This window comes from Epinephelus fuscoguttatus, linkage group LG13 (assembly GCF_011397635.1).
Source record: "Epinephelus fuscoguttatus linkage group LG13, E.fuscoguttatus.final_Chr_v1".
Classification (NCBI taxonomy): domain Eukaryota; kingdom Metazoa; phylum Chordata; class Actinopteri; order Perciformes; family Serranidae; genus Epinephelus; species Epinephelus fuscoguttatus.
The window spans coordinates 40,412,137-40,428,580 of record NC_064764.1 but is presented as its reverse complement, the minus strand read 5'-3'; the positions used below and the strand labels follow the sequence as shown (position 1 = coordinate 40,428,580).

General features: G+C 41.8%; 1 protein-coding gene across 1 annotated transcript; it reads right to left on the bottom strand.

The window, feature by feature from the left end:
* Nucleotides 1-7,136: 7,136 nt before the first annotated feature.
* dnajb11 (DnaJ heat shock protein family (Hsp40) member B11) lies at nt 7,137-15,871 on the bottom strand. The gene is made up of 10 exons (XM_049593974.1): nt 15,674-15,871; nt 15,098-15,254; nt 13,491-13,588; nt 12,026-12,158; nt 11,663-11,805; nt 9,934-10,016; nt 9,786-9,843; nt 9,561-9,672; nt 9,254-9,413; nt 7,137-8,269 (listed from the first exon to the last, which is right to left on the bottom strand). Exons 1-10 carry the CDS (start codon nt 15,745-15,747, stop codon nt 8,205-8,207), a joined length of 1,083 nt encoding a protein of 360 aa, XP_049449931.1. The 5' UTR covers nt 15,748-15,871; the 3' UTR covers nt 7,137-8,204.
* Nucleotides 15,872-16,444: the final 573 nt, after the last annotated feature.

Here is a 16,444-nt window from a genome sequence, read left to right as displayed (position 1 = left end):
TTTGTCCGTCAACATTTCTTATTTCGGGCAGAGTCCTTTTTATTTTTTCTCTCCCTCCTCGCCCCCCTCTCTGTCTCTCTGTCTCTCCTTCTCCTGCTGTCCTCCCTGGCCTTGGCATGTGTTGGTGCTTCACGGCATTGATAACTGTGCAAACACTGAAAACAGTCGGATGATTTGGTGAATTCATGCTCGCTGCAGCTCTGCAGGAGCTTGAAGGGAAGGCCTGTCAGTCTGTGCCATGCTCGGCTCACAGATGACAAATTCAACCCAGATTTTTGAGAACTGTCATGACGGTGACGTTTGCAATTTCCTATATCCAGATTAAACGTCTCTATTTCATCCTAGAAGATTAGTCTGAATTTTTATTGATTTTAAATGTGATAGAATATTGTTACTCAGTGAAAATCATCTGCAGTGTCTCTCACACACATCGAGGTGCAAAGAAAGAAAAACCTAACTGTTGGTTTTTGTTTTCCTGGAGAAATAAGTAGAGAATTTAGTTTGGTTGCCAAAGAAAATCTGTCAAACAGGGAAAAAGTCTTCAAACTATCAGCTGTTTGTAGCAGAGTATTATTGATTTCATTTTCTGCTCATGCTCCAAAATAAAAAGTCACTTTGAGCATTTTATCTTTAACAAACGACAGAATTTGTACATGATTTCTATGCATAAAACGAACTGTCATCAGAATTCTCATGTACAACCATGTTCAGTCCTTTACAGGGATGGTTTGGATACTTATCCACTGACAGCGTGTTACACACAGCAGATGTCAGTCAACACGCCCCCAGTTTGGAGAAGCAGGCTGGAGTCTGACATGGAAGCGAAGCAGTGTGCTGCTGTGGAGGGGTCAGCAACAAAATGTATTTTAGCCACCTAAAAAAATCAATATTAGTTTAAGTGTACGCTATATTGAGAGTATTTTCACCACTTTACCTTCATCAGACAGTCTGTTTCTACGGAAAAAAAGTTCCCCATCTATGCTCTTGTCAAAGCCACCAGACTCCATTGAGAAAAAATGTAATTTTAGCTCTCTGAACACAGGAGCTGCTGGTCTACTGCTGCCTCCATCATTTAGTTAGTTGTGTTATTGTGTGACTTTGGTGAATCAGAGCTAACCCTTTAAACGAATAAGTCACAATAACACAAACTAACTAACTGATGGAGGCAGCAGTCGACCAGCAGCTCCTGTGTTCAGCAATGTTAAATCACTGTTTTTCTCAATGGAGTCTGGCTTTGAAGCGAGCTACTTAATGGCTTCATTTTCCCGTCGGAAATCACTGTCTGGCATTGAGGTGAAGCAGTGAAAACATTCTAAATATAGCGTACACTTAAATTGATATTGATTTTTTTAGGTGGCTAAAATACGTTTTGTTGCTGACCCCTCCACAGCAGCACATTGATTAGCTTCAGTGACAGCACTCCAGCCTGCTTCTCCAAACTGGGGGCGTGCTGACTAACATCTACTGTGTGTAAAATACTGTCTAAGGATAAGTACCTGATACAACCCCACTTCAAAAAATCTGAACTATCCCTTTAAGGTCTAAAGGATACAGTATGTGTACCAGCAGTGCTTTACAATTTAAGTCCATTTCTACAGAGAAAACGAGCTCATTAATATTTAGATCTGCTTTCAGGTCCCCCAGCAAGTTTATTCCGTGTTTGAAATATAATAATAAGATGACAAAATGCCGGGAAACGACTGTAAATGTTTCTGTGTTCTGCTCTGTGTAACGCTCTGGTGTTGTTTTGGGGCTGTACTCTTTACAAACTCTGCATTTGACAGGTCAGGCACCATTAACCGAGCACACTGTCGAGTCAGAGCAGGTCAAAACACCCATTGGCGCCACCACACACACACACACACACACACACACACACACAGATTGCTCAATTAACCCTCCTTTAGCCTGTGCCTCTCTTAACCCTGCAGCTACGCTTATAAGTCATTACACTCAGGGTCAAGTGTGATCCCTGTGCTTATCTGCATCAACGACTGGCAAGTGCAGGCCTTCTCTAACACACACACACACACACACACACACACACACACATGCAAACACAGACACACACACACTCAAACTACACAGATCCTGGCGAGTGCTGTGGGCAATAAAAAGTGATTTAGCGAGGGATTTGATTGAAGAGGCAATGCTGCCCTCATGTGCTCTGCAATTTGTAATTACAAGTGGTTAAAAGATATTATTTGTGGGCGATTGGTAAATCCCCGACATAACTCACCCTGCTCTCTGAGAGCCACATCTCACAGATAGGGTCACTAACAGTCACTTCATGTATGGGACAGAGGGGTGGTTTGGGACAGGGGACAGTTGGGACAGTGCCACCTCTTTTGAGTGAGTTAGAAAACAACCATGCCTTTAACATTAGCCACACTCATACTCAGCCACACCCTCTTTACTTTCAACCTCACAGTGGAGACCTTCTGACTATACTATACCACATTTTATCCACAGTTTTGATATTTACAGCTGTTGTTAGTTTTGCCACATTAAAAATATATATCATTAGAGAGGAGATTTTCTGGCCATCAGCTGATGCTAGTGCTATCTGTTTACAACTTTGTGAGGAGCTACACACCTTCAAAACACTAGTCTGGGGGAATTCTGTGAAGTGCTGTAAAGTTTGATTGATTAAAAAAAACCTCACATTAAACTCACATCAAACATGGCTTAATAGAGACAGTTTCAAACACAAGTACACTAATCAGCTTCACTATAACTCCCAAAGTTCACAGACAAACACTTGTTTTTATCTGGACACGTTTTCCCCACAAATACATCATGCTAACATTATTAGCACAAGCCTATGGCATTTTACATTGAATAAATTAGCCTAGCAGCTAGTGGAGTTTTTGCCTACTCAAATGAAACCAGGAAAAACGTTTCTAGGGAGGTGCTTGTCAGGCGACAGTGTGGGTAAGCCTATAGAGTCTGCGCTGTAGGTACGGGGTCTATTTGATGCAGAAGTATAAATCCTGCTTTGCCCAGGGGTGGATGGGACAATATTATTTATTGTTCCTATCTTGTTACAAATTAAAAAAAAAAGTGGACAAAAAAGGCAAAAAATGTTTTCCATAACTGAATAAGACCCACTGTGAAGTCACTGAGTGAATGCATAGGAGAATTAACAGATATAATAATTCTTAAAACGTTTTTGTATTTTGAGATCAAGTCATAAATAAATGTAAATAAAAGGTGCTTAAATTTAAACTGCTTTTTTTTTTTCAATTTAAATCTGTTTAAATTTGTAAATTTGTTTTAGCTCAGAACGAGGAATCCCAACTGCCCCTGTGTTTTTGCTTATGGTGATGCAAATTCTTGGAGTCTTCAAATGCTTCATGTCCCTGAAATCTGTACAACCTGAGCTAAAGTGTTATGAAAGTCAATAGACCTCAGTAACTGAGAAATGTATAGAAAATTGCATCATTAAAATAAATAGAAAAATCTGGGACCAGTTGCACAAAACACCTCAAGTTAAGATTGTCCTTATAGTTCAGGTTAAGATTTTCTTAGAATAAAATTGGTTACACAAAACACATCTTCTCCTTCAGGTTTCCTTAGAATATACACTTAAATATTTAAGGTTTTCTCCTTAGCTTGTTATGTACTTAAGGAATTTCTTCAAGTTAGTTAAACCATTGCACAAAAGCATTTAGGTGTCACAAGCTCCAGTACAAGCAAACAAATGGTTGTCATGGAAACTGTAAAAGTTTATCGCTGTAAAATCTCTTTCACTGCAGTGAATGCCCTAACTTTCTTTCTTAACTAAAGACCCCACACCCTTATGTCGGTCCCTCAATGAATGAAAAATTAAGCCTAAAGTGTCATACAAAAAAATTGAGGTGTTTTGTACAACTGACACCGACGTGCCACCAACGACGTTTTTTCATCAGATTTTACAAAATAACAACACAAAACATAGTCTGAAAAATTTAAAAATTTAGAAACAAACAAAATATTTCTTCACACCCCATACGTTATTTGTACTATGTACATTATTTAGTTTTTGAGATATGCTCATTTTTTTGAGCAGAGAGCATTGTGATGGATTCACCATTCAGTCCTCTGATGCCGCTGTGTGTCCACTGGGTTCTCCTGGTCACAGAGCACTCCTCCCATCTTTTTTAATTTATCACCATAAACTCGGTCATGTTGTTAAGATAGAGTCAGAGATACCCTAAGTTGTTTTTTTTTTTTTTTACCTTGCTTTGGTTGCTAAGGTCTTAAGGGATTCCTTAAGTACAAGACAGTAATCATTTTGAGGAAACCTGAAGGAGAGGACCTAAGGGTGTTTTGTGCAACCGATTTTATCTCAAGGAATTTCAAATCAATTTAATTTTTGAATTTAAATCATATTGTTTTAGCAGAGAACGGGGTGTCCCGGCCGCCACAGGGAGGGGGAATTTTTTGCAATCTGGTACATTTAACCTTTTGAACCCTGCAACACAAATGATCTACCAGTCCCAACATCGGTATTTGTGCTTATGGTGATGCAATTTCTCTGAGTATTCTTGGGATTCCTTAAGTATAAGACCAAGACAAGGAGAAAATCATAAATACTTAAGTGAACATTTTAAGGAAACCTTAAGGAGAAGATTTAGGGATGTTTTGTGCAACTGATATTATCTCAAGGAAATTCAATTTAAATCAATTAAGACCTTAACTCGAACTTCACGGAAACTCTTAACTTAAAGTGTTTCGTGCAGCTGGCCCCAGACTCTAATATGAGCTGAACGAACAAACATGGAGACAAATATTTGTCCAGGTGCTGAATCCTAAACGTGTAACTGTGGGCTGTGTCTCCTGAAACACCTTCAGTTTTGTGTGATGAATTATAAATAAGAAGTGCAGCAGTCTGACACACAGAGCAGAGATGCAGCTCATGCTCAGACTTTAGTGTGTGTGTTACTGTCTGAGTCTCCCTGGTCCTATTAGGGTGTAATAGCTGTGAGGTGAGACAGCGATGTGTTTTATCTGAGCAGCATCACAAAGCCTCTCTTCTCCTCTCTGGAGCCTCCTCAGGCTGAAAATGACTCCGGGATGTGCGGCAGGCCGCAGAGGAAACTCCCTTCACCACAGCCCTGCTATCTCTGTGGGAGTTCATTATACACACAGACCGGCCACACACATGAACGCACACACGCAACACACACACACACACACACACATTCATAAGCACACGCTGCATGTACAACACACGCACACACGCAGTATCTATTGTGGGAGATTATTCCACACTCACACAGTCTGTGACATGAACACTGGAGGGCAGATGTGTTCACCATTCACCACACCAGAAACTTACCATCATGGATATGTTTCTGTGGACATCCCCTGCTCCACCCATGCAGACAGACTCTCTGACAGCCTTCCACCCACAGTCCCTCCGCCCACGAGGTGCGGGGTGTGTGTGTGTGTGTGTGTGTGTTGGGTCTGATGTCTCTGACACTGAACCACTTGTGTTCAGACGGCAGCGGTTACTGTAAAACACACAGAGAGGTAAAACCACAGAGGGGTCACAAGGTCAGGACATGTTGGGGGTCAGCCTCCTACAGTATCTCATGGACCACACACACACACACACACACACTTGTACACTTACACTTGTGGCGACCCTCTGACACCATGCATTCCCTAGTTTCTAACCTTAAAGATGCACTGATCAATATTTTATAACGCTAAATGCTTCGATATGTTCACCAGCAAGTCGCTAACTTTGTCTGTCTGCTGCTTGGAGCTGGGTAGGTAACTAAGTGTGGGTCTGTGGGAGCTTTTTTTTGCTACGAGTGGGGCTGTGAAAAGTGTAAAGCCACAAAAAAAGATTACATCACTTTGTAGTTCATCTCTTTGGAGAGTTTTCACATCTTTTAGCAAACTGTTTTGGCTGTACTGCTCACAGTTTTGCTGTTTCAGTGCAGAAAGACAAATATGATATTTCCTCCATCAGCTGACAAAAACAGAGCGAAACGACTGAACATTGGTTTCAAATTCGTGATGTGGCCAGAAACAATATTTCTCTGTCTCTGCTGGATGTGTAAATAGGAATTTAACTTAAGGTTGGTAGGGTGGTGCAGGAATGAGTCCTTAAACCCCTAAATATAACACTCCTGGTCTCCTCATCTCAAAGTCAGTGTTTTGTTTTGTTTTTTTTAATTAACACAAGCTTAAGAGACTTTCATGTTCTGTTCTGCAACATGAAATCCATCAGTAAATACCCCACTGTGAATATTGAAGCTTTTACTTCAGAAAGGTGGATGGTAACAAATGAAGCTCAGCCGAAGCACAATCAGGAAAACTTTCTTTTGCTACATCCATTCACAGTTCTCCCTCTATCCCACCTTCTCCAATCAGCTGATTATGGATGTTCCCTCTTCTCGTTAATCAATCAAACTTTGCCATGATCTCCTTCAGTCATTCATGTTTAAATCTCGTCTCCTCTCTGCTCCAGTCAGCTGTCATTTTAGACCCCAGTCACCTCATCCAGAGCCCAGGACTCTTCCTCACACCCAGATCCTCAGCTCCTTCATCTCATCATCACCACCAAAGTCTAGACTCCATAGTGTGTCTCCTAATCTACTACATCTTCACTTCCCTCCTGGAATATGTGACATCACGATGGGGTCTAATCGCCAAAGACTTTTCACATGTCTCATTTTATGTACACATGTAATTAAATAGTCTACTGGTACAGGTAACACTCTGAGTTACACACCAATCCTGTTTTAATGGGTTACGAATCTACACATGTAAGGCCATTAATTGTGCTTCACATAGACTGGTTGTCCATAAAAATAAAGCAGCACATTGACATTACCATAGTGCTTCTTAAGCCAGAAACAAATATGTTCCCCAAAACCACTGTAAGAGTGAGGAACACCTGATGTCCTCTCACATTAAAGGATATTTTTGCTCCATGTTAGACGTCTCAGGGAGCTCTTCCTCCACAGCTACATTCGAACTTTGACCTCAGTGTGCCACCTGTCTGAATTCAGGACAAATAAAGTCCACCACTCTACACTCACTACATTCCCTGCTTCTTGGAGGTCAGGGTGACTCACTTATGACCACTAACTAGACTCTGATGCCCTCTGCTGGTGAATCTGGGGTATGACATCTCATCAGAATTTGTAGAAATCTTTATTTATAGTCAGTCAAAAGTACATTTATCCCCTTAAGGCCATGACACTCTCAGAACATTGGGAGGCAGCGTTGCAGTCGATAGTAAAAACAGAGACAAGTGAGATCCTGAAACCACATTAGAAACCTAACCCTCAGGAGCAGCAGCACCCAGCGTGGATGTTGATGCTTCCTGGTCTGAAGTCCCTTTGAGTCTGAAGCCCAGACAGAGAGAGTGTCACAGGTGTGTGTGGTGGTGCTGGAGGATGTGCAAAGGGCCCAAATACCTCCAAACATATTAAACTTCACTGTCTCATGAAGAGGTCAACTCTTGTTCAGTGAACCGGGGGGTTTGTGCAATGCGGACGGCTTTCCTGCTGTAAACATGTGAACAGAAGAGCCAACATAAATTAGGAAAACTAAAACACAACAAACAGATGAGCTTTGTTCTTCCTTATTTACAAAGTATTATTGAGGAGGAGACGATCAGAGTGACGTCAGTCAACAGGTGCTGCTGGTACATTCATAAAACTAGTAAAAATCACAGGGCATCTTTTGATTAGTTGGAAGTTGTCGGGGATTTTCTTCTTCTTCTTCTTCTTCTTCAGGTGTGGAGTTTGTCAGTAGCTCATCCTTCAGATGTAGTGGGTGGCACCCAGACAGGTTCATGGACACGTCAGTAGACAGTGTTTGTTTTTAACTTCACTCAGGTAGAAACAAGTGAATTTGTTTTGGTTTTTTTTGCTTCTTAAAAAACAAACAAAAAGGTCTTATTACAATAAGATGTGGGGACAAAAAGTACAACAAAGACATGGCATCCTTCCCATTTATACACACAAATAAAACATCTGCACCTGTGCCGCTGCCGTCAGAATGTAGAACGTTAAAAACAGATTGGGTTTCGAGCCATCCTGAGAACAATCTGAAAATAATAAATACACCCTGGCCAGAATTGTGGAGCAAGGTCCTGTTGATTGACGGTGTGTGTGTGTGTGTGTGTGTTCGTGTGTGTGACTGTGTTTGGTGTGTGTGTGGCAGGTAACTCAGTCCAGGCTGTGTCTGTTTGTGTGTCAGTATCCTTGTAGTCCGTTATAAACCTTCTGTACAGATCCCTGCTTCAGGAGACTTCGAATACCTGCAACAGCACAAAGACAACTCTTAGCAACAGCAACACATCAACGACAACAACAACAACAAAAAAATCTATATCTGTATAAATATAGACATAAATATGTATGTATGAGATGAGCAACAAAAATGTGCCATGACTATGGGCTGTTAAAATTTAGGGAATGTAATCAGGTCTGCAACTAATGATTTTTAAAATATTTGACAATTATTTAGTCAATGAAATGTCCATAAAAAAGACAAGTGATCACTGCATGTTTACAGAGTCTAAGGTGTTATTCCCCCGTCTGCCTGAACATTAAAACACAAACATAACAAACAAACAAACAAAAAAAACTTCTTATGATATGAGTTTAAGAAAAATAATCAAATGGTCACATTGGAGAAGCTAGGACCTTCAGTTTTTTGGCATTTCTCTCTGGGAAACTACTTAAAAATATTAATTAATATATAAATGAACGCCCTGACAACCATCCCATTACAGCTCTGATTTTCTGCCTGAGCCTGATTGGGTTCGACCTGACCAATCGGGTTTGGGCCAGGCCATAATTTCTTATTTCATTTCACCCGGGCCTGAATCAGGTCGGGTTCTTACCACTTTTCTTTTTTTCTCTTTAAATTAAACTAGCAGCTCTTGTGCATAAATGGCAGGAGTTGTACCGACTGGGGGAGATAGATACAATATAAAACATATTTGAACTCAGGTTGGGCTTGGACAGAAAATGTGGGTGTAGGGTCGGGCCTGATCAGAGGAAATGAAGCTGCTTTCTGAAGCACCAGTGACGTCAGAAGCTTCGGACGCCATCAATCAATTGTTTGTCTTTGTTTGACACAAACTCAGACAAACTGTTTTTGGAACATGTCCATCACCGGAGTGAAACAAGCTTCAGAGCTTCGTTATCATTTGGCATCTCTACCTTAACGTAGAGCATGAAATAATTTCCCAGCACTGATCCCGTCAGGACAAATATCCTTTAACCTTCATTCTCACCGTCTTTCTGCTGTTCATCGAGCTGCGTCTGAGGAAACTCCACGTCGAAGGTGATGATGAGGGAACCTCGAATGTTGATGTTGTCAAAGTTCGGCAGTCCCTCTCCTTTCTTCCACATTCTAGCACCAGGCTTTGTGACCTTATCTCTCACTATATGAACCTGTCAGGCAAAAACAGACCTGACATTCAATCACACACTCCTCTCTTTTGTGATAATATGAAACTGTAAATTATCTGAATAGTGTGCGCTCTGAAAAACTGTTCCATATCAGGACAGCTCTGTAACAACACCATGTATGTACAGAACCTTGTGTCCGTCCAAATGTATGATGTCCATCTCAAAGCCGACCAGCGCCTCCACCAGGGAGATGGTGACGTTGGTGTACAGGTCGTCTCCTCTGCGTTCAAACACAGGATGTCTACAAAGAAAACATCCCCGCATCATGTTACTGTATGTCACTGACTGAATGTTCTGCAGTGTAAGTATTTTGTTGAAAGTCACAGACACACAGGAAATCTGGCTTATACATACTTTAACACTTTGATGCGGAATCGTAGATCTCCAGGTTCACCGTCGATGTGAGGCTCCCCTGTGGTCACATGTAACATGTTAACAACAGGTGACATTTATTTTAAAATAAACATACATATGATTTATATGAAGCTTTACATAGTTTTACCCTCTCCGATGAAGGGGTACTCCATCTCATCTCTCACTCCCTGTTCAATTTCTACCTCCAAGGTTCTCTCTTCATTTACAAGCCTGTGGTGGAGAACACAGAAGAAGAACACATGTTGTCACCTCTAATAAACACTCAGCTGCCAGATTATTTTGTGAAACCAGCGAAGACCAATTCAGTCCAACACAACAGTCCTGCAGTGAGTCCTAACTATATGAAGGTTATAATGATAGGTTTTGTGTTGAGGCTGTTTTAGAGGTGATGATTCAACTGTATGATCATTTTAGAAGATGTATTTTGTGTAACTCAGAGAGGTGTTGGGCTTCAGATAGAAAGCATTTAGCAGCTGGAGGCGGTGATTTGTAATTGTTTTTAATGAGAATGAAGCTTTTTGCTTGCAGTTTTTTTGTTGCTGCACACCTCATGTTTCTGCGCTCCAGGTGCCTCGTGCTTTTGTTGGAGCACTCTGAACTCCTCGAGTTGAAAAAACTTCAACTCGGAGCCGAAAAGAGCCGCACGCTTTCTCTCCATTAACCAATAGGATGATTTGAGAGATGGGCCTTCCGTGGTGGTCACAACAACAAGTTTACAGTCCGTAAACAATGGAGGAGAAACTGGTGGTAAACAGCATAAACAGCAGGTTGTCAAACTGCCCCTGAGTCGTCCTAAAATCTGCCTGTAAACGTCCATGATGGAGGAGAAGCTCCTGGACCAACTGGTGGTACTCCCTGTGATCCAGCCTCTTTTTTAGGGTCTCATGTACCCACACAGATCTCTGTTTATCTGCTGACAGCCTCTCACCCTCAACCAGAGCTACAGACAGCACCCTCTGCCTCAACATGGCAGCAGCTACACACTGAGTACTGCAGGATAAGTAGAATAATAAACAGTAGATTGATTACACAAGACGTTTAGGGTAAGGAGACGATGAGCAAACTCTTTTTTTAATAGTGGCATTCAATATTAAAAAACAAAGAAAAAGGCAATGCAGAGCACCTTGCGTTTAGAAACCAGCAAAACACTTTCTGTGTGATCTGGCCTGAGGCTATTCTGCCTATCCTCATTAATATACATGCAGTAGAAAAAATAAGAGAAACAAGTAAAGTATGACACATCCTATGATCAATGCACATTCTGCTGGTAGACATACGACACAGACTTAGGATCTGCAGCAATAGAGGTGGACCCTACCAGGCTCAGTTAGACTGGGTATAAGCTGGAACCAGCTTGATTCGAATCCCGGGTCAGGTCTCATTTTACTGGGAACCAAAAGGACGAGGCCTAAAATTTCATTATTTTAGGGACAAGACAGATTGGCCTGTAGTGGGGCAATTTTTTTTAGAGGGCACAAAAGCACCATGCCGGGACATCAAAGCAGTACGTTAAAAAACATGATTCTGATTTCACTTAAGGGGACGGATCAATTTCTAAAAGCAATAATTCCTTTTTCATAAAATGTGTCCCACTCTCAGAGAAATAAAACACAAATTTAACAAAATAAAAAGGCAGAGAGCGAGCACCAAGGCCACAGTGACTGACAGACGTACTATTTTAACAAGGGAATCATGGCCAGACAGAGGGGCCGAGATGGCCATAGCTCTCGTGACACCCGTGAAATTCCTGCCCTGGAGATCAGGGCCTTGAAATCAAGCACTGCAGATAATCTGTGTTCCCTGCACTATTCAGAATCGTGATAACAATAAGAGTTTAACTACAAGCAATGACTTACTTTACATTGGGACACTCGTCGCACACCATCTCCTGAGTCATCTGGAAGCGGCCAGGACCGAGCTGCGTCGTCCTCATTTCCTGTCTGCAGTTACACTTCCTCTTGCCGGGAGCTTCTTTGGCTACAGGCTTGTTGCGTACAACCTGTTCGACAGAGCAATTTTAGAAAAGATTATAAACAAAAAGTAAATAAGTAAACAGTCAGAGAGTAAATCAGATGATGAATCAGTGCATGCTGCGGCGTGACAGCTTTAACAACTTAATGACATCAATGTCTGTCAATCAAACACACAGCAGTCGTGACACAGACTTCAGATATGATTAATGAGCGCAGTCAATTTAGAGAACAGGATTTGCTCCTCACCTCCACAAAGTTTCCAGAGTACACCTCTTCAAGCGTGACCTCCAGGTCTAGTACAATGTCATTTCCTCTGGGGATGTTCCTATCCTGCTGCTGTCGGTTTCCTCCGAACATGAACCCAAAGTCACCAAAGAAGCTACAGAGAAGGAAACGAGGCAGAGGAGGCTTTTAGTACAGACAAAAACACAACATTCATTGCAGATACATTAAATATCCAGGTTTTTTGAGCATGTTTGTAGAAAATATCCCCAAAACAATTTAATCTTGTAGACCTATGTCCCTAAAGGGCTGGTTCACCTTAATTACAAAACTAAAATCACCACCTCACGATCTGTCTCCGGCAACCAGTCTAGTTGCAGTTCACATCCATGTCAATCAAGAATCATATAATAAATGTAGAAAAGACTCCAGAAACACAGGACAGGACATTTAATAACAGGGTTTAAGTGTATTTTTGGGGCAAAACACAGATCTTCAGCCTGGCAACACAGAAGATCTATATAATCAGCACAGTGTCAAGATGCACTCCCAAAATTAGAGACACAAATTCAGTATTTGATTAATACATTGAGTTATGACATTGAGTAACAGCCAGAAAAGTGTTTTTGCATGACATGATGATGTCACAGTGAAACTGACCTGTGACCTTTGGATATAAAATGTCATTACTTTATAGTGTTGGACATTAATGTGAAATTTCATCATAATTAGTATAGGAATTCTTGTGTTATGATTAGATAACACTGACCTTACATCACCAAAATATCACCAGAATCTAATCAGTTCATTGTTGAGTCCAAGCGGATGTTTGTGCCAAATTTGAAGAAAGCCCCTCAAGGCGTTCTTGAGATATCGTGTTCACGAAAGGGGAAAGCAAATGAAAACATAATGCCTCTGGCCACAGCTGTCATGGGCACTGAGGCATAACTCCGCACCAAAACTTTGTCAGTTATGACTATTGTTATGGAGCTTTATCTCTATCTGACTCAATCTAGTTTTGGTTAAATTTATTCCACTCAAAGGACTGAAAAATCCCCCAGGAAATTCAACAGCAATGTTTGTTTTCAGAATCAGTGTCACATTGACACGGTCAGTTTGACCTATCACTCTCAATAATCCACAGAACACAAAGTCAGTGGCTTTGATATTAACTATTTTTTGTTGATGTTACAAAAAAGTAGTTCGAGGGTAATCTGTCCCTGATGAGGTCTGTGGATTATCCAGATTAACCACAATGCTGTTTCTGCAAAGACACACTGTTGAGTTTTTTTTAATGTGATCATTCAGTGCTGTGACCGCCACACACAGGATATTTATCTCAAATATATCAAGGTGGAGAAGGAAAAATTTGTCTTTTGGGTGAACTGGCCCTTTAACTTGACCTTACATTAACCATTCAGCTGCATACAGTAAAGAACCCCACTGGACTTTACTCCTGTATAAAACCACCTGAGCTCATGAAACCCACCTGGAGAAGATATCGTTGTGTGAGCTGTGGTGACCCTCTTTGAGTCCGTCTTCTCCGTATGCGTCATATTGTTTCCTTTTCTCCTCGTCTGAGAGCACCTACAAAAATACAAGCTGTCAGTCACACAACACGCAAAGTCTACACTGTGTTTAGCACAATGTGTGGAACGAATAAAACAAACATTTTTTCAATACAACATTACAAAACACAAGCTCAAACAGCTCTTTTATTAGAACTGGGTGTAGTTAAAAAAAAAAATCAGATACCAGTCCCCGTAGATTACTTCATTTGATACCTTTTTGTTTAACTTCTTTAGATACCCATCATGTGAATAGAAGCATTCAGTTTTGGTGGCATCTCGGCACGCTGAAGTGCCACACTTGACTTCACCACAGCACAGACTGTGTGGGTTGTAGCAGCTGATTTAGAGGGCCAATCATACGTTGCGTTAAATCAAAGAACGCTTGCTGTGATTAGCTCCGAGCAAAAACCGTACAAATAATCTTTTTTTTTTTTCCTGGATCTGGGTACAGGAAAGATTGAATGCAGGTATCGTCTGACTCCAGAACTTTCAATACCCTGCACTCTTTTACACAAGCTTGAATAATAGAGTATTCACTAAAGCTGTATTATTTGCATACTGATTTACATCACACTGTTCAGGTGTTCATGTGTGTATCCACTGTCTGCATATCCAATCACATGACTAATCACAGAGACTTTCAGTGGTGGAAAACCATATTGGACGATTCTGATATTTCATACTAAAGCCAGGCTGCATTAATGCGTATGTGTCATTTTCCTGCTGTAGATGTTGAAAGTTGTGCTCATTTTCACACCTTTATACACTGTTGGGTAGTTTAATCTACAGCAATGTATCATATTCTATAAGAGCATCATATGTTTGAAGCGTGGCTGTCTTGTGACGATCACATATCTCTACAAAGTCACCTTTTTATGGCGTCAGAAACCAGCCCTGTTCTCAGCTTTGTGACGATGCGTTTCAGCTGATCCAGGAGGGTTTTTAAAGAGTTTATTTAGCCTTTATTTCATCCTTCACTTTATCACAAACAGTCAAAATCAACACATCTGGAGATATGCAATTTTCACTTGACAGGAAAGGGACTGTGATCTGAAAAGTAGCTACAGCTGTCAGATAAATGTTGCACAGTAAAAAGTACAATATCTATTTACTTTATTACACTCCACCGCTGTTATTTTTAGGAGCAATGTGAACATTTGATAGGCAAACACCTGCAGCTCTGATCTGAATCCACTCCGATTGATCCACGTCTTGTTTTTCTGGATACCAGCTGTGCTGCGTAACAGCCAATCAGATGCAGCCACACGGTCTAATCGACCAATCACAGCGGCCGTGTCGTTTCCAACAACAACCAAACAGCTAACGTACAAAAGTCTTTTGTATCGGTGCCTCCGGCTGTTCCGCACACAATCACCATTTACCACACAAACCCCACGACATCAGTGTGAAGTTAGAGACAGTTATTTAAATAAAACCTTTATCTGTTGAGTCTGAATGAGTTTCCGGTGCCTGTGTTCAGCTTTAGCTCACAACAATAGCTGTGTGTGTGTGTTTGTGTACTCACCTCATAAGCTGCTCCTAAATCTGCAAACTTGTCTTGAGCTTTGGGGTCATCCTGGTTTCTGTCGGGGTGTAGCTGCAGAGCCAGCTTTCTGTAGGCCTTCTTTATGTCTCTGATTGATGCGGTCTTACTCACCCCCAGGATCTTATAGAAGTCTCGCCTACAGACAGGAAGGTAGCGTTAACAGTTATGGACGACACGGAGAGAACAAAATGTACGACACATGACGGCGGGAGCTTGATAACACTGTTGTGTGTGTACAGGGTGAATTATTCTGGTGACAGTGAGCTAGCTAGCTACAGACACAGGAGGAGGAAGCCGGCCGGTGCAGCTTCACAGGCAGCGGTATGAATGCTAACAGCTAGCTACAAGCTAACTAGTCAATCCAAACATGGCGGTTACAGTCCTGAATATGAACTCTGAGCTAGATAACAGCAAAACACATCGAAACACTTATTATGGAGTTATCTGAGCTGCTCCCGTTCACTCCACACATGCACAGCTGCTCTGGACCAATCACAGTGGAACATGTGTACCACCTGGCGATGCTGTTTCACCGCACACGTACAAGCGACTCACCCCGCGAGCACCGCCGTGATAACGTAAAGCAGCAGGCAGCACACATTGCACAGGTTCATCCCTTTGTTAGCCATAGATCCCGGTGTTCCTGAAGGGAGGGAGCAGACAGAAAATACAGCCGGCTTTTGAAGGTTGGATCCCGGCTGCCAGTCAAGCCTTCTTCCTCCTGTCAGACAGAGCCCGCCCGCTGGATGTCGGCGTGTACGCCTCTCGGTCTAAACCCCGCCCACCGTTAAAGGAACACATCTCAGCCTGCCCCTCCAGTGGAGAAAACATAAGAAAGTGCTCGCTGAAGTGCCCTTTATTGGAGAAAGCACAACTATGGGTCCTCTAGTGTCCCCTTGAATGGATAAAACATAATGATGTACCCTCCCAGGTACTCTTCCAGTAGAGAAAATGTAATAAAGTGCACTTTAGTGGAGAAAACACGATCAAGAGCCCTCTAAGATGCCCTTCCAGTAGATTGAAATGTGATGTAGTGCCCTCTAGGACGTCCTTAAATGAAGAAAACCTAATGCAGTGCACTTTACGGCGCCCTTCCAGTAAATAAAATGTGATCAAGTATCCTCTAGGGTGCTGGGGTCCCTTTCCAGTGGAGAAAATGTGATGAAACACACTCCAGGTTGCTCTTTTGATAGAGAAAACAAGATGAGGTGCCCTCCCCAGTGCCCCTAGGTGGAGAAAACACGATTAAGGGCCCTCTAGGGTGCCCCTCTAGTGGAGAAAATGTGATTTTCCCTTTAGCATGCCCTTTAGCAGAGAAAACATAAT

What these genes read in the sequence shown, in the direction of transcription:
- dnajb11 (XM_049593974.1), bottom strand. Translation starts at nt 15,747, where the DNA reads ATGGCTAACAAAGGGATGAACCTGTGCAATGTGTGCTGCCTGCTGCTT. An exon ending in ATCACGGCGGTGCTCGCGGG is followed by an intron (nt 15,255 to 15,673) that starts GTGAGTCGCTTG and finishes TCCTGTCTGTAG; the next exon opens with GCGAGACTTCTATAAGATCC. An exon ending in ACTCTGGAAACTTTGTGGAG is followed by an intron (nt 11,806 to 12,025) that starts GTGAGGAGCAAA and finishes TCTGTCGAACAG; the next exon opens with GTTGTACGCAACAAGCCTGT.